This window comes from Macrobrachium rosenbergii, chromosome 34 (genome assembly GCF_040412425.1).
Source record: "Macrobrachium rosenbergii isolate ZJJX-2024 chromosome 34, ASM4041242v1, whole genome shotgun sequence".
Lineage (NCBI taxonomy): Eukaryota > Metazoa > Arthropoda > Malacostraca > Decapoda > Palaemonidae > Macrobrachium > Macrobrachium rosenbergii.
In genome coordinates, this window is record NC_089774.1 from 10,487,659 (window position 1) to 10,512,144 (window position 24,486).

Below are 24,486 nucleotides of genomic sequence, written 5' to 3' on the forward strand. Positions count from 1 at the left end.
ATAAGACGCGTTATATTCTCTCCCTCCCTAATTAAGGACGATGTTTGAAATAATTTATCCCACTGGAACTTTCTCTCTCTCTCTCTCTCTCTCTCTCTCTCTCTCTCTCTCTCTCTCTCTCTCTCTCTCATTAGGCTTAGCGACGCTCTGTCGCTTTTCCCGAGGGGATATGAAACGTGTCCAGTACATGTCTACCTAAAAGATATATTTCGTTTTATTCGGCTGAGAGAGAGAGAGAGAGAGAGAGAGAGAGAGAGAGAGAGGTTAAATTGGTATAAAAGGAACTGTAAGGACTTTAAGAATATACGGAATTATTTTATAATGGTTTGCTTTTTGTAAACAATACTTGAGTATATAATAATAATAATAATAATAATAATAATAATAATAATAATAATAATAATAATACGGTTAGTATTGAATCACACATATTTATATATATAAATTATTCAAAAAAATCACTCTCTATATTCTCAATTTCCCTTTCAGAAAACAAAATGCTTTCTTTAAAATACTTTTATGAATCATATTTTTTTTTTTTTTTTATTTTGGATTCCAAATTCGTAAAAAATATTAATTCCAAAAAGCAGAAGACGGTTATAATATAGCCCAGAAACAGATTTAATATTTTATTTAAAAAATAGTGAAGAAAGGATTTTAAATTAAAGTTCACAGTAATAATAATAATAATAATAATAATAATAATAATAATAATAATAATAATAATAATAATAATATTTACATGAACTAATAATTAGCATGCATTGGGGAGTATTTATGAAGGTAATTTTTTACAATATAATACATTTTATATAAATATTATATGCTATCTAACCCTTACATTACTCAAATTACACCAATTTAGGTTAAGTGATTGGCAAAATTAATATCATTCAATTATGACAAGATTTTTTCTTTAATGTTATTCTTTATATTAATGTTTATTATATAAATATTATATGCTATCTAACCCTTACATTACTCAAATTACACCAATTTAGGTTAAGTGATTGGCAAAATTAATATCATTCAATTATGACAAGATTTTTTCTTTAATGTTATTCTTTATATTAATGTTTATTATGCAAATATATTATATACTGTTTGTTGCTAATCTTAATATATTCAAACTAAACACTTAAATTAATGTTAGAATGTTAGTATTTAAAATATATAAAGAACATATTTTATATACAAACATTCTAAAATTAATTTAAGCGTTGAGCCTGAATATACTATGATAAATAACAAACAGTATATTTTAATAAACATTTTTAATATTCTCAGGGAGTATAATCCAGTTATAGTTAATTATACCAATATAATATTTATTTCTCTTTGTGGAGATAGCTATAGTCTAGTATAATTCCAGTGAGCTATAACCTATATAATCTATAAGATTTAGTATAGGGCCCAGTGAATTTTATAATCTGTTGTAGATGAAACAACCAATGAGCCCTAGCTAGGTATAACCTGTTGTAGGTTTTGTACAGGCCCAATGAACTCTATAATCTGTTGTAGGTTAATCACCTGCCTTTGGAGGGTGAAGTACAACCTTCATAACCCAGTGAACTATGACCTATAAGCTTTTTTATAAGCCCAGTGAGCTCTATAATCTTTTGTAGCTTTCACATGGGCCTAGTGAACTCTGCATAACCTGCCGCAGCTTTCACGTAGGCCTAATAAACTCTATAATCTGTTGTAGATGAAACAACCAGCAAAGTATAACCTGTTGTAGCTTTTCTATAGGCCCAATGAACCCTACATACGACCTGCCCCTGAAGAGAGCGGACCTATGTATGTTATGACCCGTGTACATGTTCTGACCCCAGCAGGTATGGCGACGGAGGACGACTGGTACAAGAAGGGGCTGGCCTCGCCCTGCTTCTCGGGGCTGCAGACAGCCGCCGACGAGGACTGGTACAAGAAGTCGCTCACGGCCCTCTCCATGAATACCACCCACCACCCAAACTTGTCGGCGCCCATGCTCCAGTACCAAACCTAGACGTCCACCTGCGGTCCCTGGCAGCCGCCGGAAACGCCGCCGCCCACCAGTCGTCGTCAGCAGCCTCGGCCTACCCGTCGTACTACTCCAGCTACTACCACTACTACTACGGGTACTCGGCTGGCGGCGGCGGCGACGCCCTACAGGGCTCCACGGCGTCTGCGTCGGCTTCGTCCGCCTCCGGCGCAGCTGCCACCACTGAGCATGGGTCGCGCCAAACCTCCTCTTCGTCATCTTCAAACCACCACCACCACCACCACTCTTACGGCCTCCAGCCGTACTCCCTGGAGACCGAGCACACGCCCTCGGAGTACGAGGCAGCGAGCGGAAGCAGCAGCAACAGCAGCGCGACCAACAACCTCCTGCTGCGGAGGCCCGGGGAAACCGGGTCGGAGTTCGGGACGAGTCCCGCGCCGTCCCAGCAACAGCTGCACGAGTACGCCAGCCTGATGGGGGGGGTGTGCAGTAACCTCTCGAGCCAGGACGGCAGCAGCAGCAGCGCGGTAGAGGCCAAGGCTACTGCTTCGTCTCTCGTGTACCCGCCGCCACTGCTGCCCCTCCACTCGCACCCCGGCCTCTCCTACACCCCGGTCTCCGAGGCCTACGGCCAGCTCGAGGGCGACTTCAGCCACAGCTCCCTGGGTGACTACGAAGCCAATCCCAGGACCCTACAGCAGCAGGACTTCTCCTCCTCCTCCTCCCACGAGCACCACCTCCACCCGCAGGACTCCTCCTCGCTCCACGACCAGGACAGCAGGATGTCCGATCCCGAGACGGAGGGGCAGCAGCAACTACTCCACGAGACCGCCCCTTAGCTCGCCCCTCCTCTCTCCAGCTGCTGCCGCCCACCACGTCGCCTGCTCGATACCCTCTCCTCCTTCTCCTCCCCTTCGGAATAGCTTTTTTGTAAGGTAAACCTCTGACGTTCGTGTGTGTGTGTCACAGGCACTTCCGCCTCTGCTACTGTGCTGCGTCTTACAGAGAGGACGAGAGAAGAGCTGCTTCTCCATGATTCAACTCGCGTCGTTTCGTCTCCCCCTTCGGCTTCCCTCCGTTGTTGTACGTGCGCCAGTGGCACGTCGTTGAAGCCGACACGACTCGACGCGCAGTGCACAACTCATTGCACAGCGCACAACTCACTGCGCAGCGCACGATCGACATATCGGAGTCCAGTCGTGAGTTCGGAGCAACGCGTTACTGCAGGAGTCATCATCGCTGGCAACAGTGCGTAATAATGAATAAATAACTCTCTTTGAAAGTTGAGAATACCTCCCTTACTGTCATATCAATCTGCCTCTTTCCAATATGTTTTTTATATCATAAAGTAACTGAGAAAATCTGGAAGTTTTATAAATACTGACATGATGATGATGATCAGCTCAGCTGCTGTAACCTATATGCTGGTAACCTTTCATTCTCACAAAAATGTTCTGTTTCGATTGGGAGTGTGTCTACTTTAGCTTAGCTGTGGTCGTACGTTACATTCTTCTTTGCAGCCACCTTACTCCTCTTCGAATTCTTTTTTATAAAGCCAATGTAACAAGCTATTTTGAAACTCCTTTAAAGAAAAACTTAATGAAGTGGTAAGAAAACTTTATACAAGCTCTGTCTCACTACAGGGTTGAAAGTTAGTTTTACCCGTTTGATTAGATTTGATACGCAGCCCGGTCCGGGCGCGAGCTGTTCGCGGGCTGGCGCGTGACTTTTAGAAGGACCGTCTCCTCCTCCCCCTCCTCCTCCTGGCCCACGACGGCGCAGGAAACCGTGAGACTGACCTGTACAAGAGTTGTACAACCTAGACAATGTGTAAATTGAACCAGATTGTTTACAACAATGTTTATATCTGTGCTCTAACCACCAGAAGAAGACCCAAGACAACCAACCTTCCCCTCACCCACCTCCATCCTCTCTCTCTCTCTCACCGTATGATATTTTCTCACCAATTTTCTCACCAATGCAGATCTTCAAGTTCCTCCAAGTGTTTCTTATTGAAATCGTGTGAGTTTTGCAACGGCGTTTTTTGCAAAATGGACTTCACATTCATGATAGCTCTAGTCTTAATGATACGAGAATACTCTTATAAATAAACTAAATAAATACTTCAAACTGCGTGTCTGCGACTATCGGTGTATATGTTACCACGTAAAATAGATAGTAGTCAATGTTTATGATGAATGACGAGAAGAGGACGCCATCTGTCCTTCGCCGCGTGTCACCGTTCGTTTCGCTCTCTACGGAAAATTGGTTCTTTTCCCCTCGGAGAGCTGCTGCTCTCCGGTCGATCGGCTAGTAGTCACCACCCGCACGGCGGTCCAACAGACGGCATCCCCTTCTGCTTAGAATAGTAAGGTTTTATGGCTAACCGACAAAAAAAATAAATCAATAATGAACCTTAGAAAATAATGTAAATACCTTTTTTTGGGGAAGATTGCACAACAAGTTTCCCTCTGTGAAAGATTTGTCACTTTGAGCTAAATCGAGCGTTAACTCAGCCACACCACTCCTCGTCCTCCGCCAACCAACCAACTTTGTCAACTCCCCAAGGACCACAAAGATGATGGTGTTGATCTTGACGACAATCCTCCGTTCTCCTGCCTTCAGATTCCTTGGCATGCCCGCCCACATCAACTACTTTTAGCACGAGCCCCTTGAGTGAGCGAGCGAGTGAGTGAGTTTGGTGAATGATACAATTAAAGTAGTCTCTTTGTTTTATGTTTATGAGAAACTGGTTGGAGTTCAAATAATTGCCCCAATTTTTCATCAGCTTAGGGGGACCAACTTTTTGTAATGGGAAGGATTTAGGGAATGAGTGGATGTCGAGGTAAGGTACGACTTCGCACGCCACGCGGACGGAGAGTTCCGGACAGTGGCCATCTGCCTGCTCCTAAAACGGAACGTACGATGGCGTGTCGCTAGACAGTCTCATTAAAATTGATGGTAACTGACCTCAAACAAATGAATTTAGATATAACAGAAAGATATGTTGCTGAATAATGCAGGAGTGTGGTCAAAAGCATGGCGAATATCTAGACGAACAGGAAGACGCACGGAGCGAAATCGTATAGCGAATGCTTAGGCCTACTTGCCGGCTCTCAAAACCGTGCGCATCGTAAGTGAATATTCTAATTAATCAGAGTCTTACGTAAACCAATCTAGTCACAAATCGAAACCAAAGCGAGACGAAAGACCGTCCCGCGAACCACCGGGAGACGGAAGGTCGTGCGGACGCGAGACAGCGTAAACGTTAGGCTAGGTCTGTCGGAGAGGGAGGGCGCGAGAGACATCCGCAGGCGCGAGGCAATAATATAAAGTTGGTTCCCCCAAATTTTGCTCTGATGGTCCCTGATCTCCCTCCACCTTCCCTCTCTCCTTCCCTCATTCCTTCCTTGGCCCCCCCCACCAAAACACCCCCTCCCCCATCTCTCCCAACCCCCTTTGTTTAGAAGTAAGAAAGGCCTGAGCAGACGTTGAGCCTGCCTAGGCCGCCTTTGTAAAACCACGTGCAATAAAGCGCCAATAAGGAATTTCCTGGAGTTTCTCTTCACCTGCAAGTAGTACTAGGTCACACTGACTCTCTTCCGGTCTGTGTGTTTATGTAGTAAGTTGTCTTCTTATTAAAAATGGCTCATTCAACCCAAGCTGCAAAGTTGGCCTCTGTAACCCCACAATGCTTGACAAGTTCAATCATATATCTCACCAGCTTACTCCAAACACACATCATTTTAAAAGCACAGGGTATGTCCCCAGTTGATAATGTATCAAGACAATGATTGCTTTCATAAATGTATATAATGGACCTTAAAAATATCAAGTAAAGTCTACTTTAGTACCTTCTAATGTTCACTGACTGAGCAAAGGTACCACTTGGGATATATCTTGGCTAATTGTGGTCTCCAGGTCTATATTAGCCTAACCATGTCTTAAAACATAGTAAGAACAGCCTTTCATTGCCTCAGATTCCATGTTCTAAATCATTTTAGCAGTGTCTCGTCTTCTAAAGGACCAAACAAACAACATTCTCTTTTACCTAAGTCTAATGAGGTCCAGTCAATAGATCAAGCAAGCTTTCTTTTCCCTTCTCTCTTTAAATCTTCGGCTGGAAGCTCTATGGACAGTCAACAGACTCTTATGAACCCAAAAGGGCCCCAATGGGATATCAGCCTACAGAAAGAGAGAGAGAGAGAGAGAGACAAGTTACAGGAACAGGTGATAAATAAATTAATAAATATAAGAAGGAATAAAACATAAAATACATACACCTGAAATTCAGGAGACGTCAGCACAAAGCAGGAATGAATTTGCTTAAATACTTTGTTAGATCAGAAGATTCCACAACTGCAATGGGTAAGCTATACCACATTGTGGTTGTAGCCAAGGTAAAACTCCTAGCAAAGCTGTCAGTGATATTTATTCAGTGGTCTCCCTAGTTCTGCCTTTTCATATCCACTGAGAAATCAACTTAAAAGCCTTGACTCAGAGTCTAACCACTGAGTTAAGGCTAAATTGCTGATCAACAGGCCAGCCTCTGAACACAAAAGAAGACTTTTAAGTCTAGAATTCAGAGAAACCAAATAAAACTAAGGCTTAAAAATCAGTAGGTTTATTGGTCTACTACGTAGCCACTAACTCTTCTCACCTCTCATGCCTCATTATAACCCATTCCCACTCACACCAGACTCCCAATGCATGTCACAAGTGTCTAAGCATTCATTCATAGGATGAGGATGCTGGCATCACCCGAAGGCCTAGAGAAATGGTCACATAAGCTTATACATCAACTTCCTTATGAGATATTGCCTCTTGTACTAGACTTCTACGATCTGTTGCAAGTCTAAACAGGCAATCAGTCATTAAAGAAGAACTACAGGTACCTGTAATTAAGTAATTACAAGGATACCTGTCACCTGTAATCAGCAAAGTAATGTGATTCATAATTATCTTTCAATCAGATGCCAAGTGAAAGTTTCAACACTTAACACTTACAAATAAGTGCCAAAGAAAAGCCATAGGTACCTGTGATCAGGTGCAAGGCAACCTCTGTATCTACACCTGTAACACCTGCAATCAGGACAACCACATTTACCTGTAATCTAGACAAGAAAGTTAAACAACAGTAGTGCTTACAGTCATCTCAGGACAACTGTAAGTTAGTGAGACACAGAAACCCAACTACAGTTAACTGTATTTAAATATAGCAAGTGGATCTGTAATTAGGTGTTACAAAGACAATTACAGGTACACAGTCCAGGTAAGTGTACCTGTAATCACTGTCCAAAAGCAATTACAGGTACACAGTCCAGGTAAATGTACCTGCAATCATATGTCCAAAGCAATTACAGGTACAAGCAGTCCAGGTAATTAAAAGCAATTTGTAGGGTATTTACCTGTAATTAAGAAGGTATGGGGGATATTTAGACCACTACAGTTACCTGTAATTAAGCCTACAAGGGACAGAGATGTTTACCTGCACTAAATCAGGTTCAAAAACACCATAGTAGAATAAGCAGGTGACGAAACTATAGTTAACTGTACTTAGGCAGCTAATGAGAACCAGTAAGAACCATTTGAATTGTAAAAAAAATTAGGTAAACTGGCATGAATTGTAATCAAGAAGGAAAGAAATTATACTTAAATTGCAATCAAGCATGGAAAGAACCATAATTAAATTGCAATCAAGCAGGTAAGGAATCATACTTAGATTGCAATCAAGCAGGAAAGGAATCATACTTAAATTGCAATCAAGCAGGTAAGGAATCATACTTAAATTGCAATCAAGCAGGTAAGGAATCATACTTAAATTGCAATCAAGCAGGTAAGGAATCATACTTAAATTACAATCAAGCAAGTAAGGAATCATACTTAAATTGCAATCAAGCAGATAAGGAATCATAATTAAATTGAAATCAAGCAGGGAAAGAGCCATAATTAAATTGCAATCCAGCAGGTAAGGAATCATACTTAGATTGCAGTCAAACAGGTAAGGAGTTATACTCGAATTGCAATCACGCAGGAAATGAATTATACCTAAATTGCTATCAAGCAGGTAAGGGATCATACTTTAAATTGCAATTAAGCAGGTTAAGAATCATACTTAAATTGCAATCAAGCAGTTAAGAGCCATAAAATAATACAAATAGATTTCATGTGAATTCATAAACAGTCAAGATGGATCACACACTACAAAATTTACTCCTGTAATTATGTAATTTATTCACTGTACGAATAAATCGAACTGAATTAAAATAAATCCAATAAAAAGAATAAATTCAATTCTGGTTTATTACATTAAACCCAAACCAAAAAACCTCAGAATTACAATAAATAAAATAGAAAATATTTATAAACCTCAACCTGTTACTTATTAAAACCACCAATTATCCCACACAAATCACACAGACCACCATAATTATTTTTCCTTTTACTGTACCTCCTTTCATATTCACTTTCCTCAACCCTCTCCTAATAATTGATTCATAGTGCAACTGCTTTGAGGTTTTCCTCCTGTTACACCTTTCAAAAACCTTTTACTGTCAATTTCCTTTTCAGTGCTGAATGGTCTCATAGGTCCCAGTGCCTGACCTTTGGCCTAAATTCTGTATTCGATTCAACTCAGTTCAGTCATAATATTTGTCTCATTTACTCATTACCAGACCCTAAGTACTTGAAAGATTTTGGTGGCCCCCATTACGTATACGTGATTCAAAATACGAACAATAATAAACCATCAGATAAAATTCTATTTATCGAAATGAAACAAAACTTACAGTAATGGAAAATAATGTTTATTTTTGTATGCCTCCACTTTATTTATATTTGTAAAGTTTTCTCCCGCGGTTTTTAATTGCAAAGTCCCTGATCGGATCCTCAAAACTAATCTTAAGTAATCCTTCTGCTTCTATACTTAATTGAATAATGCATCCATCTTGCCTTGTTGCACAGTTGATCTGATGGGATTTCTAATACACTTCAGGCAATACAATAAACGCTCATTGGTGCAATTTGTGACCAATAATGTTAAAAATATACGAAAGCCACTGTCTACATTTGGAAAGGCACGCTCAGTATTGTCTTCTACAATTATTTTATAAAAGTTCAGCGTGACTGAATCTTGTTTTTGCAAAGTTTCCCCTGCTTTCATTTGTGTGTTTGGGGGGGGGGAATTTTTTTCCTTCGAATTCATGAGCCTTGGAAGTGGTCTGCACCAAGTGATCTTGTTATTATTATTATTATTATTATTATTATTATTATTATTATTATTATTATTATTATTATTCAGGAGATGAAACTTGTCCATATGGAACAAGCCCACCAAAGGGGCCACTGACTTGAAATTCAAGCTTCCAAAGAATATGATGTTCATTAGGAAATAAGAAGAGATAAAGGCAAATACAGAAAGATATCCCACTCACTTATTAAAAAATTAATTAATAAATTAAATAGATAAAAATGTACTCAAAGGCAAGGAGAATGGCATTAGGGTAGCAATACATAGCACCTTCGCTTGAACTTCTGAAGAAGTTCCAATTGCACATCCTCTGGGAAGCTGTTCCACAGTGTGTATCTGAATGTAATTCTTTCATTTAATGTGGGGGGGCCCTTTTTTCGTGGATCCTGGTCCAGCTGCACCATTTGCAGTAATTGCAACGTATTATGGCCCGTGGACCACGGTAAATTCGTGCTGTGGAAAATTTCTGTTGTGGACCCTTCCCTTGATGGCCCAAGCACTGCTTATTTTGCTTAATGGTTAAACCCACCCCTGCTTATTACTTATTATGGAAGTATTCGACTTAATTTCGTTACTTAAATAACAATAAGTAAAATAGTTATGTACTTACTTATTTATCAGCTTAAATTCGTTGATAATAAATGAGTAAATGAATTAAATCACTTCACAAACTCAAGAGAGACATTTGCAATGGACGGGCTCTACGGTCGGGTAGCTGTGTTCGAAACCTATAGAGATTATCTATTAAGTTTATTACCATTTTAGACGATTTAAACCAGAATTACGCCACTATTTTTATTTTAATTAGAGTTTTTATTATATTAAAATGTAAATCATCATTTATTCTTGGTTTTAAACGCATTACTAGTATTAAATCATTGGGTCAATCACATAGTCGTCGAGAAATCCGAACACCCAGGGAAGTTCAGTGTCAACATGTCGTCACGTGACAATAGTCTAGACACCTTTCAAAAGTGATCTGTATAATTAAATTAAATATATATTTATTTATATATCTAAGATTCCTAATATTATATTTATTACTTAATATATAGTTATATTTCATTAATAATTCATAGTTTTAAGTATGTCGGTTTGAATTAGTAGAATTATTTAAATTCTAAAAATGAGCTACCTTTGTTTTGGCTTAACCAACAGGTGACTACATCGAAGGTAAATTCTTCATTAACTGATATAAAAGCCTAAATAGGCTTTAAGTTGATTCGATTACTTATATGACAGAAATATTGCATATTAATGTATATATTTATTCACTATAAATAAATCTAGGATTAATTATATCGGTATTTCTATTAATTTTTGGTGAAAAGACAACGAATAGAGATTTAACAGAGTTACCCATTAAGGTTTATTTTCTAGTTTTCTTTATTTGTAAAATAATTTTTATAGAAAACGTGAATTTATTACTATTTTATGGTAAACTTGTCTATATTAAATCGCGAGTTAGAAAACGGGGTTCATTCAGAACGTCTTTTGCCCCCTTATACAAATGACTCGTTAATGAACTCCCGAAGTAAATTTGGGAATAAAAATATAAAATTAATAAACTTTAATATAAAATCTAAGTTTTTATATTGAAAAATCCTTCAAATAGATTAGATTTAAGCCTATTTATATTACCACAAAAATTAGACCAATTTTGGTCCTTGAAAAACTCTGCCATTTATATCTTTCGAGTTTTTTTTTTTATATCTCTCAATTATCCACTTTCATCTCCATTCTCATTTCTCATCTCCGTCTCACTTCCATCATTATCTCATCTACATATATATATGAATTATTGGTAGATTGTCTCATTGGTATATTAAATTAACCTAGATTCTAAATGGAGGTTTATTTAGGCCTAATGTTTTAGGCTCTATTTTTTTTTTTTTAGGTTTTCAATGGCGTCGTTCACCTCAATTGCTTGATTTTAATCTTTGTATGATTTATCTCTATCTTACCAATTTTAATGTTAAAAAACTTGTCATAAAATGTTCCATGTCAATTCTTAACGAAACTCTCATCTATATTTATAAAACAAGGTCGATATTAAATAGCGCTGTTAATTACAGGTAAAATTATGCAGGTGATGTCGCCTGAACCAAGACATTAAGTACCTCGGGTAATAGTTTGCTTAAGAAACTTAAACAAACTTAGCCTATGTTCTTAAAGTAACCTTATGTAATGTTTTTTAATGATTTCTGTACGGTAATTTTAGTTTTGCGTAAGAGAAAACTATTGCGGCAGATTTGTCCGTCCGCACTTTTTTCCGTCCGCCCTCAGGTCTCACAAACTACTGAGGCTAGAGGGCTGCAAATTGATATGTTGATCATCCACCCTCCAATCATCAAACATACCAAATTACAGCCCTCTAGCCCCAGTAGTTTTTATTTTATTTAATGTTAAAGTTAGCCATGATCGTGCTTTTGACAACGATATAGGAAAGGCCACCACCGGGCCGTGGTTAAAGTTTCATGGGCCGTGGCTCATACAGCATTATACCGAGACAAACTAAGATATTTCTATTTTCAGTGGCCTCGATATACGCTGTACAGAGAACTCGATTGCGCCGAAGAAACCGGGGCAGATTTTTCACATGTTTCTTAACTATTTGCTTTTATTTTACAGGTATTACCAGTTAGTGTGTCTGGGCTGGTTTAAAGAATCCAGAGGTCTATATCAGCCTTCATTCCCCAGACAACTTATGCTTCACTTACAGCAATAAAAGAAATTTACATATATCCAAATTAACATTACATGGTCAATATTTCCTTTGAAATTATTAAAAAAAGTCTGAATATAGAATTTAGGCCAAACGCCAAGCACTGGGACCTATGAGGTCATTCAGTGCTGGAACAGAAATTGACAGTGCAAGAGAATATGAAAGGAGGTACAATAAAAGTTCGCAATATACCACTAACACATTAGGCTGCTTGAAAGACGAACTATATATATATTATAAATGTTTATTCAAACTCCCATTTATAATTTTGAGCCAACAGATTGCAATATATATATTTATATTTATAAAATTATATATACATGCACTGTAAACATTTATATTTTTGCATTTTGGAAATCGTGATCTTATAAAAAATATGGAATATATAGTAATGAGATTATGGAGGAACAACCAAAGGCTATCGTAAAGACGCTGCGTCACGAATTCTCTCGCGAAATAAAACGACAATACTGTTTTTTTTTCTTTTCTCGACTTTTTTTTTAATGATTTGCAAGGCCTGTTATACTTTTTTTTGCGTCGTAAAACACGGGATCCAACATCTGAAACTTTACGGACTTTACGGCCGCGACGCCGTAGGCCTGTACGAAATTTTAATGCCGCGACAACGTAGGCCTATGCATCAGCGGCAAGTATGTGCCTTAATGCCCGGCCAACGGACGAACGTTTTCTGTCGATGCTCTGTCGACCGAAATGACACGTTACCAAAATATGAGACTTCAAATCACTAAAGAACCGTCAATTTGCATCGAGCTGCCAATAACGAAACGATACACACTCTGTGATTACTTCAAGGACGATACGTTCTACTGTACAGAAACTAATACCGAGAGTTGCCTCCAAGATAAAACTCCAAGTCGCTCAGACGCAACTCAAGAGAGTTAAAAAGACAACGAAACTACCCCATGCTCACACACTCCTCCGTGTTTTAAAAGTCTAACGCAACCTTACAATTTTCTTTCTTACAAACTCAACTTAAAATCAGTATCACAGACTTTTTTTTTTTTTTTAACTAACACAGAACTTCGTGAATGTTGTGTATAATCAGAATGTTTGCAAGTACCAAAGAAAATTTGGAATCTTATGCCTATTTGTTCGTAATTCTACGGAACGCCCCCGATTTCAAATTTGTTTGGGGCAATGTAGACCAGCTCAAGTATCGATTTGTAAACATGAAACCCTGGAAAATAATGCCTGTAAATTATGCAATTGCAATAGTCCCCAGATTCATAATGAACACCTTTCAAGACCCAGCATTCCTCGTGAGTTAAAGTGGTCACAGTAACGAGAAAACTTGAAAGAACTCAAGGAACCAAGAAACGAAAAATAAAACTTAAAATCCGTAAGGACGTGGGATTGCACATAAACCTTGATGTACTGTACTCGTAATTTGAAACGGCCTTCGTAAGTAGCTTTTCTGTAAAAATTTAAATTTCAGGATAATTAGCTCATGAAGTTACCGAATTGTGAAGAATTCTGGCCACCTTTTCATGAAGAAATATAATTATTACCTCCAAATTAGAATTCCTTTGGGACCAGATTCATCTGAAGCTCTACGTATGACCATAATCAATTTTCAAAGGCTACATGAAATGCATAAATTAAAAAACATTAGGCCCTCCTTATTATAACGTACAGAAGATCATCTAGACATTGGGCCATCTGACTCACAAGGGATTAAGTATACAATAATTACAGTATAAGGACTGATAAAGATTAATGATCACTTTCATTAAAGCTTAGAAAGAAACAAGATGATAAAAACTCTTAGCAAATGACTCCAAAAGTTAAAATCTTCAATACACCTCATTATCTTGCTGGATTTTGCGAGTACCCAAATTAAAGGAAAAAGAAGCTACAATATTTTTACCCGATTCACAGTCATGAAACGTGAGACAGGTCCTTCGTAACAATACCATCGACATGAGAAAACCAAACTGACCCATTGCACATCCCTATTACAATCGACAAACCTAAAAAGGAAAAATTCAAACGCGTTACAACAAAAAGACAAACGTCATTGCATCGTGAAGCGCGCACGCAGGTCTCGAAATGAATAGATTGTCTACGGTTGGAGTTACAAGGAAGACTGTGTCTACACTCGTAGCAGGTTACAAACACCAATTATGCAATTCTAATACCGTCACGTCACTCCACTTACGTCGCTATCGTTCGTACTTTTGTTCTACTGTACACTTAATCGTAACTAATGTAACACCAGTTTCCTATTTGATACAAACTGCCTTACTAGACTGATATAGGTTTACCAGACACTGTCTATATTATTTATGCTATCAAATATGCATCTGTCATATTCACAGTTTTCGTCCTAGCGTAAAGAAAAGGGCCAAGATTAAACGATAGCTACACGCCGGATGATTATTCGCGATCAGTGCGACAGGAGTCTTGTCGACAGAATGTTACTATAAACTGGAATATAAAATCTTGGCCGGCACTGAAAATAATGTTGAGATAATTGCTAGGAGAGGGTGGAAGTAGGATGGAAGAAAATATGAACGGAGGTAGAGCGAAAGGAATGAAAGGGGTTGCAGCTAGGGGCTGAGGGGACGCTGCAAAGAACCTCGAGCAATGCCTACGGTGCACCGTGTGCGGTACGCTGACGGCACTAGCCCCCCCTACGGGGAGAAGACTAAAATTTGATCAACTGATTTGTTACAAATATAGGCAGGTAACCAGCCAAACTGGAGAACGTGGAACGTTCCCACCTAACTGGAACCAAAGGTAGTTATATATATATATATGTCCCTAAATACTAAAATAATACAGCTAAGCTTAACAGAACTGAAAAAACAAATCCAATAACAACCGCTCGACTTACGACGTACGCAAGAAACAATGCTCTCACTTCTGAACACATGAATAATAAACGCTTCCTCATAAATACAAACGGAATCCTCACACAGATATAGAATTTGTCAATGCACTGATACCTCTAAATCTACATCCTGAAAGTATATTCTGTACCGACTCACTAAAGGGGAAAGACTACGTATAAAACTCGGTTGCATTTTCAACGATAGTCCCAAAAGAACACGTTTACCCTTAAACCCTAGACTCACAAGTGTCAGGTAACTCCTGACGAGAAGGAAAATAAGTCACAACCACCGCTGAAGTGTTCTTCAAAGATTACCGAGTCGTATCTTTGTCTTCACTCGCAGGCATCCGAAGTATAATGAACCTGTGACTTGACCGTCAAACTTGCCTCAACGGACATTACACAGCGATGAATCCTTGTCAGAATGTTTAGCGTGATGCCTGTGTTGCATGTACATGTTTTGGCACTTTTACAAGACAAAATGGTAGGCCCCTCTGTCGCAGAAAGTAGCGTGTGAAATGGGGCATTAGGGGAACTTCCAGGAAAACAAATGAAGTCGTCTACGGTCTGTTTTCTTAAGCCGACGGGAAATTTTCGCAGCCAGTATCACCGGAGGTCACCTTGACTCCCAGAAGCTCGTGCTGATCACCACACGCTGCAGGTTACAATCCAAATCTATCAGCCATTCAGAAGCAAGGTGGAAGGTTGTGATATCGGTTGTGGATGTTCGCCATCAAGTCAAAAAAACACTACAATCGACCCTCAAACTTCTCTATAACCCGCAACTCTCATACCTTAGTTGGATAACTATTAAAAACTGTATCCCGGCTATAGGACCCCACTTCGCAGCTTCTGTTTTTGCACAAACTTACAAACCAAGATTTTTTGTATGTGGGGAAAAGACCGATTTTGACAGTGGACACAACCTTGGGAAAAGTGGATTTACACGACAGTTTTGTGGGCGATTTGAACGCGACCATCAATTGAGATTCCTGCCACATCCACGTAGAGTGAAAGATCGCTAACTATTAGTCAGCTATGGTTCTTGAGTCCTGTCCGGAGTGTGTTGTAGCTACCACAGAGTAAGAGCTACAACGGTAAGCTATAAAGTACGATGTTTCTTTCGACATCTGAAATAGATCTCGGCATAAAAGCACCGCAAGACGATGGCCTGAACACAAAAAAAACCAATCGGTGAGACAGACTGCTATTAACAGACATAACCATAAATTATATTTTAGTAAATGGGCGTGGAAATAATCTCGTTAAAATCTTACTGCACTTAAAATTCATGTGCCTAAAAGTGGTTGAATAAAGAGTCAATCTCGCCACCTTTCCTCGGGAATAAAAACACGCTGATTTTTCCACACAACCAAACGTATGCTACTTACGCAAGTTTAAGAATTGAGCCGTGGCTGAAAGCAAAATAATATTTATCATATGCATTACCTTAGGTACAGAGTAATTGCTAAGCATTCAAAATGCAGACTTAAAATATACGACACATCCTACACTCAGAGTATCGTAAGCAACTCCCAAAATACACACTTGCTATGATTATCACGTCTGCCTTAAGATACGCAGGTTCTCGTGAGTAAATGTTCTGGATGCGTACGCTCGAACTTCTCGAACAACCTGGTAATGAACTCAAGTAGAATTTTCAACCAAATACCCGATAAAATAATTTCCAAATGGAATACCTTAAAATACACTTCAGATTCTTAGAACTTCACAGAGACAAACAAACAAAAAAATAAAAGCTTCCAATCAGATGCAATTAGATGCCTACAAAGGCTTTTCACAGTGTTCTGTTCAATGCACCTGCTTTTACCATTTAATGCCGCCTTGCCTCAACTCCAGGGAATTAAGGTACTCATGAGATCACACAGGAAGACCACAGCGGTTGCGAGAAAATTCACAAGTCAGGCTTCACTCCATCTTCAGTAACCTGTCGTTACAAAGGAAAGATTAGAAACGTTATATAGCGCATCTGAAAAGTAAGAATACATTGTTTACGGTTATTATTAGTATAGTTGCCCCTTAACTTACTAGATGCACTGTGCATCTGGGCTTCTGATAAGCTACAAAGACCCTATAAGAGTGGAATGGAATGGAAAATTTAGGGCAAATTCAAAGCACTGGAACTTATGAGGTCATTCTGTGCTGGAAGAAAATTTAAGCGTAAAAAGATTTTAAAGGTTAACATTATGGTCGTTTGGGTTTTTGAGTGGAGACGAGGACATTTCTGTCATGAAAAAGCAAATGAATGAAAAATATATGCAGAGAAAAACTCACAAATACAAAATGAAATAAAGTATTGCTTATACAGGTATCAGGACTATCTGAATCCACAAAACCTTTTCAGTCTACGAATGACACAACAGGTTTCAGCAGCATGAAGAATTATGGTTAAGGTTTATGAACTCTACGGCTGACTACTTCAGAGCCAGGAATCAGTCGTGAGGAATTTCTAAACAAGAATTAAACAAGAATTATCTATCCTGGAAATTACATACATCTCTACAGTAATTACGAACTTATCCAAAATGTTGGGCAAGCCAAAAAAATCATTAATATGAAAAGCAACCTCCCATGGTACAGCGTGGCCATACCTTGGAGAAAACGCAAGGTAGGACAAGAACATTAAAATACAGAGGAATATAAATGAATAAATGTGACCAAATAAACAATGATTAAGCATAAACCAATGATGAGAAATGTCTGATACACTGAAGGATATAGAATTTTAGAGCAAGGTTCCAGCCTCTTAAAATTTCTACAAGCACATGACCAGCAGGAAGTGGGACCCATGTTAAAAGATTTTATCTCAAGTTTATTTGAAAGTAATAAATTAATGAAACGCCAAAATACATCAAATACTTGAAATGAAAGAGGCAATAAATAAACTCAGAAATGAAACACAATGTATGATGAATATTAAGCAGCCTTAAACCTTATTTGAACCAGGAAGGTAATTTAAATGTCTTTACGTTCGCTGTGAAGTGAGTTATTCAAAGTTTTCGCACAAATGGATTACAAACAAACCTCTTATGTTGCCACTGTCAACAGACATTCCCCGTCTCAAAGAAGTGAACGGAAATCGACGCAAAACACTAAGTTACCTGAAAGAGGGGATCCTGGCTGGAGATGTGCGTCGGAAGAGAGGAGTAAGCTGGGAAAGGTACGTACGGAGGGCCGCCCCCTTCGGCTGTCCAGCGTCTGTAGTAGTAGCGGAACAGTCCGCCGCACGCAGAGAGAAGCAGCACTAAGAACAGCACGCCGACCCTGGAAGATATAAAGAAATTAGAAGGGTGAACTTACGTACAGGTAAATGTTATTCTCACTGCCAGAAGCAGTTCACTTCTGATTCATTCAGTGTACAACATGCACTGACTAGTGACTAAGAACCTATACTTCTTCTTCGTTTAACGAGCTTTTTCCCATTTTTTATATGGGGTAAGCACGGTACCTTCTTTCGAAGGACTTTGATTTGTTTTAAGAACCTATACTTCTTCGTTTAACGAGCTTTTTCCCATTTTTTATATGGGGTAAGCACGGTACCTTCTTTCGAAGGACTTTGATTTGTTTTAAGAACCTATACTTCTTCGTTTAACGAGCTTTCTCCCATCTTTTATATGGGGTAAGCACGGTGCCTTCTTTCGAAGGACTTTGATTTGGCGTTGGGGTGGACCGTAGCCTCGATCGGCTGCCCTGCCTGACATCGCTTAGACCCCAGTAGCGCATGTGTGCATGTATCGTGCCAAATCTCCACCTCCCTTTCTCCCAGCAGCGAGGAGAGCTGAGCGGTTAGGCCGACAGTTCGAGACGTGTGAGGTGTCTGTAATGTTTTTAGAAGATGTTGGAGTGGCTTTGTTTGTGTGTGTATTAGTCCGTAACACCCATTTGCTTTCACCAAACCTACCCATTGATTACGTACATAATCCCAGGGTGTCTACACAGATAGCAAAGTGTCCGCCTCTCTGACCGGTCGGCTGCGGATTTGAACCCACGCCACAGACCTCTATGAAGTCCGAGGCTGCTGCTCGACCGACCTAACCATCGAGGCTTTTAAGAACCTATACATTTCCTAATATGAAAATGGGCTAAAAATATTATTGATTATTATCCTTCCACAGAGACCCATTGAGTAACTGAGTACCACTTCTAGATCGTCACAGATGTTGCTCACTTGCTCTTCAACGAGATGTCAAAACTGGAGCATAGTAAGTTAGAGACGTTGGACAGCTCGGTGGGAAGAGACAAGGAGGAACGGACAAAGTAAAAAGCCGAGATCGACGCACGAGTTACCACATGGATGCCTCAGAACTAGAGGCTTTCTATAGCATCTATCCGGCACCAGATTACACCGTTTTCTGTAGCAATTGTTAGAGGCTGACAAAAGGTCATTACAGTGTACCTGTAATACTGTACAATGATGTCCGCTTATCATCATACGATGTCTCACAAAAAGTTCCCTATTCTTACCTAGTGAAATATTAATCAGTCTGGAAAACTTATCAGACAGGGGTTTCAATGACTGACAATGCTTCCCTAAAATGGAAGACTGCAGTGTCTGCAACAATACAAAAATGAGAAAAATGGTAGATAATCCCTTGTCTTACTACTGATTTTGCAGATACTGCAAATGGGACCCCCTAAATACTCGTGGAAAGCATTGAAGAATCATTCTGAAACTGCAGTAAGTTGTGTGTTCGTGTTTCACGAGCCCAATAGGTGGCATATCTCAATTTCGGAAATTTTGCAGATACTGAATTTTTTCAATTCTGGACAGACTGACCGGATATGCAATGTATACAGATAGAAGTACACTCCTTTACACTGTGGATAATGCAGAAGTATGAGGTAACCTGAAAATGCCTATGATATACGACGCAGTACATTACAGTGTGTGTGCAGTGAAGACAACGCTGGAAGTCGTAATTGCATTGGATACACGTTGCAAGAATGGTTTATTTAAAACCAATTTGCAACGATTATCGTCAAACATTTTAGCTATTTACTTTTTTTCCTTTTGCACTATTAAAAGACATTTTGTCTTACTGACTACTTAAAGCACTTCTGAATAAGAGAAACAGTATAACAATAAATTCTTAACAAAACATAATATGCTGATGAAAACGAAATCCAAGACTTACCAAAAGTACCACAAACCATACACGTAATCACAGCAAAGGTTATCTCCGCAGCAATACTGTTCCCCACCGCAGAGATTCCACTCACAATAATGAGCTGCTACCTGGAATGACAGATATAATATTAGCGTTGATGACGGCACTTCGCTGAGATATAGTGTACTGTCGACCCCAGATATTCGCGGATGCTAAAATCCGCGAATACTTGACATCCTCTAAAAACACTTATAACTGCCTATTTTGATAGTTCAAACAACAAAAAAAAAACTCTAAAAACATTAGATCTGAACATTTTAATGGTTTTTTCATAAAAAAAGCATTTAGTCACAAAAATTATATGAAAATACAGGAATTTGTGAATATTTCTCTGTGAAAAATACAGCGTATAATGTGTATGTACGTTCCACAGAGAAACTGTTATGATTAGACTTCTCTCATAATTAACCTTCCTTCCAAGTGGTGTGTCAGTTATTTGCAACCTTCAGTTCAAATTTATTTCAGTTTATGCCCATTACCTGTACATAAATAATTTTTAAAGAAATTTTAGGGCTTCTACTATAATTAAACTTCCTTCCAAGTAATAAGTTAGTTCTTTGCAGCCTTCAATTCAAATTTACTTGAGTTTACGCTTGTCACCTGTACATGAATCACTTTTAAAACAATTTTTATGTTTTATAAGTACAAACCATTGTCGAAAATAGCCTTGTGTTTTGGTTCAAAATGGTAACCAGGTAGGCTTTTAGTAATACGATCCTGCTACCCTTAGGAATCTGAGATCTCACTGAAGTTAAGCAAGCAATTTTAACCTTCATTTAGTATGGTCCAATTGGAGAGGGTTTTTATGTAGTGCAATATACTACGTTTACAATACTCCAATATGACATTCGTACTTAAAGAAACCATTGTCTTGTAAGCTTAACCATCTACAGAAGCGAAAGGATTATTGAACAGGACAGAAAAATGAACCTTATTCCAAGGGATTCATAAATACAATCCCAGAGGAAGATTAACACAGATCCTGTAGCCTCTGATAGCAGAACTAGACGTCCTGGGAGTCTACGAAAGAAGCAGGAAGACACTTCTCACGACACTCAAAAGAACTCTGGTGTCAACCCTACCTACTTGATTTCTCAGTCTTGACTGGCAAAACAGATGTTTGTAAATGCTTGTTTTCGTCTCTCCACTCAAATGAAAACAAATATCATTCGCATAAACGTCTGCGTTTTGCACCGAGACACCTGCCCAGCTGATGTCTCAGTCATGAGCAGTAGAAAGTAGCTAAAATGGGGCATAATTTGTTGACTTTTAGGAAGACGAGCTTGAAACTGGAAACCAGCAATTGGCTACAGCTGTACCGTATGGTATTACATTAACATCCCAAATTACAAAAATGGCTCGATAAACAAGAACAGATTGATTAGCCTAAGCTTCCCTTTATGCTCAGTGGATGAGATTACGGCCCGAGGACTATGGAAAAGGCCGCTAAGTGCCAAAACAAATGTGATTAATTCCATCAGAGTATGAAATTCACCATTTTGACACCTTCCAACCAACCCACAACTCTAATAGGCATTAGGTGGTATGTTCACGAAACTATTAGTAAGACATTCATGCAAATTAGGCTATGCGGTCTACCTTGCTCACACTTTGGCAGAAGACCCCAGCAAGACCTATTTTACATGACAGCCCAAGAGAAAGTGTTCTGTTATGACACTTGTTAGTAAGTTCACTGTCATTTCCAGGTCACCACAGGAATACTCCTGTAGTCTGGTCCAATATTTCAGCAGGATCAGACATTTTTCCATCAATCTGGTCTTGATAAAATTGGTGTGCTTTAGACGCCGACAGATGTAACACAGCAATTTCCGAGCAACTCGGGATCCTAGCCTAGGCATGTGTTGCAAGGGTAATGTTGCAGTAGACTTTGCTGAGCCTACTTCCCAATCACTCATAAAAAAGTATTAATGAAAAATTAAAGCCATGTGTCTTGGCTAAATATAAACTTGGAAAATTAATATGCAAGAAGTTTCAAATAACCCAGCCTACAACATTTTACAACCTAGGCATAAACAGACAACAGGTACATAAGATATGTACTGTCCTGCAAAAAACTAACAAAGCATAACACAGTATAAAGCATATTCAAAATAACCTAGCCTGCAATATTCTGCAACCTTGGCAAACACTTATGCAGCTTCAAGTGGTACACACTCGAAGGTGCAGAAACATGAACACTTACAAGGAGAAGAACCTCTGAAAATATGTGACCAAACAATGCCAAATTTCACAACCTACGCAAGGTGGGAAGATTGTATCACGAATGAGGCACTGGCAGAGAGATGAGGTATCGGAAGGCTCGAAAACAGATCGAAATCTCAAGTGATGAGAAACGACAAGGAACAGGTGGTCTGATAACCATGAGATTTGGAAGTGGCAGTACGAAGACGTATCAAAGACCTAAGAAATCAAGAAAAAAGACGATGGACAAAGACCTTGACTTAAAAAGATCTCAGACAGGATGTTCACAGGACAGAAGACTTTGCATGGAAGCCATTTCATGTCTGGGCTACCCCATGAGGGGAAAAACTAATGTAAAAATCGTTTATGACGATGATGATTAGGCATTGTATAGCCTACTGTAGCTTATGTGATTTTTGCAGTCATTCTGCAGCTAAAATATGCAAAGACATGCTCTCCAGAATTGGGGTGGTCTGTTATAATCAAATTTTTGCCCAATTCTTGCCGTACGGTGGAAAATTTCAAGGTATAATTGCAGACTACTACCGCGGCCCCTCGACTACGCATATTGAATGCCAGCCCTTTGAGGTGGAATGTAAAAACATATAAAAAAGATACTAAATATCATAAACATTACCAAAAGACAGTGAATATCTCACTCTGCGATTGGCAAGAATCAGGCCTCTGGGGTAATCATCGATTTTACTAATTTTAATGTCTATTTACTAAAGCGCAAATCGAAGGCTTCTTTCAACACATCGAGGAAAATATTACGTCAAAGTCTAACACCCAGGACCAAGTCTGATATCCTTGGCTGGAAGTTAGGCTACTCAAAAACCACAAGAAGTTAGGCTAGGCCAGAAACTCGCTTCGTACACAAAGAAAACGCCAGGCGACCGAAACGCCTAACCTAATACAAGTTAGGCTACGCCACCGAGTCGCTTCGGCCCCTCGAAAGCCTAACCTAACGCGACCTAGGCTGCGCCCGACGGAGACGGGCATAGCCTAACCATCTCGGGAGCTTAGAGGTAATTCAAGATACATTAATAAGATTTAAATCATATATATATATATTTAATAAAAATTAAATCATATATATTTAATTAAAAATGTCAATCAATAATAAAAATGTCAATCATACTAATAATAATTAAATCATACATATTTATTTAATAAAAAAGATTAAAATATTTATAATGTGTATAAAATAAAGTAAATCATATATATTTATTAATAAAAAAGGTTAAAATATAAATGCAAATACAAAGGAAACTCTCTCTCTCTCTCTCTCTCTCTCTCTCAATTTCACACGTGTAAAAGAAAAAACAAATAAACAACAATAATGGATACGTCTCATTATATGCTATACACTTCCTCAATCCATCCCCTATCTCTCTCTCTCTCTCTCTCTCTCTCTCTCTCTCTCTCTCTCTCAATTTCACACGAAATTCAAACACAAACAAAACAATGGAAACGTCAGATTATATGCTATACACTTCCTCAATCCGTCCCCTCTCTCTCTCTCTCTCTCTCTCTCTCTCTCTCTCAATTTCACACACGTAAACAAAAACAAAACAAATAAACAACGACAATATTGTACATGTCAATTATAGCGGCCCCCCTTCTTCCCCTCCCCTCCCTCTCTCTCTCTCTCTCCCCTCTCCCTCTCCCCCTCACCCCACCCGGCCCCCTCCCCCCCCCTTCCCCAAAAAAAAAAAAAAAACCGAATTGTTGTTATACCTTCCGGGACAGACAGATGAGAGTGGCCACCTTCAGCAGGGCGAGAGGAGCCATATTTTCTTCCCTTTCTTCCCCGGGAATCAACTCCGCGAATTCTTTCCCTCGTCGCTTTCTTCCTCAGCCCGTCCGGTCGTCTGTCATCTTCCGTCGACGGGTTCTGTTCTGTCCCAAAAGCACGGCGTCCTTCCTGGTTGGCAGCTGGGGTGGTGCGCGTCCGTCCTCTCCGGATGTTGAGTCACTACTGTCATTGACGTATACATTACCCCCTCCCCTCCCTCCCTCCCCAAGGCCCCGTCACCGTCCTCGGACACAGATCTCGTATAAATGTTAGATGCGGATACGATTTTAAATCTTAAATTTTTTTATTATTTTTATGGTTTTTAAATATCCAGATTGAATATCATTACTTATTGTTAATCTCTACGCCGAGTGAAATCTTAAATACCAGTATTTTTAATCTAAAAATTGAATGCCAAGGTTTTGAAATGATTTTAGTTATTTAACTCTGTTTTTAAAGGGGTTTCTAAATATTTTTTAAATGAATTG

At 39.1% G+C, this 24,486-nt stretch overlaps 2 protein-coding genes and 1 long non-coding RNA gene across 5 annotated transcripts in view; 1 reads left to right on the top strand and 2 right to left on the bottom strand.

Moving 5' to 3' along the window:
- The window catches only part of LOC136856189 (homeobox protein unc-42-like), a 126,837-nt gene extending 121,308 nt beyond the window's left edge, over window positions 1-5,529 (top strand). Inside the window, exon 7 of one of the 3 annotated variants that reach the window (XM_067133872.1) lies at window positions 1,836-2,141. In XM_067133872.1, the coding sequence (XP_066989973.1) occupies window positions 1,836-2,005 (170 nt within the window). In that variant the 3' untranslated portion in view covers window positions 2,006-2,141. Of the gene's footprint in view, window positions 1-1,832 lie in introns of all 3 variants that reach the window. The other 2 variants (XM_067133871.1, XM_067133873.1) reach the window with 2 other exon arrangements.
- The window catches only part of LOC136856190 (uncharacterized), a 212,105-nt gene extending 202,165 nt beyond the window's left edge, over window positions 1-9,940 (bottom strand). Inside the window, exon 1 of the long non-coding RNA XR_010858269.1 lies at window positions 9,841-9,940. This is a non-coding gene — a long non-coding RNA (uncharacterized lncRNA). The remainder of the gene's footprint in view (window positions 1-9,840) is intronic.
- A 2,241-nt stretch (window positions 9,941-12,181) lies between these two features.
- LOC136856191 (uncharacterized) lies at window positions 12,182-24,207 on the bottom strand. The gene is made up of 4 exons (XM_067133874.1): window positions 23,941-24,207; window positions 19,966-20,066; window positions 17,932-18,094; window positions 12,182-16,757 (listed from the first exon to the last, which is right to left on the bottom strand). The coding sequence occupies exons 1-4, from the start codon at window positions 23,992-23,994 to the stop codon at window positions 16,725-16,727; spliced, it is 351 nt and encodes a 116-aa protein (XP_066989975.1). The 5' UTR covers window positions 23,995-24,207; the 3' UTR covers window positions 12,182-16,724.
- Between the last annotated feature and the right edge of the window lie 279 nt (window positions 24,208-24,486).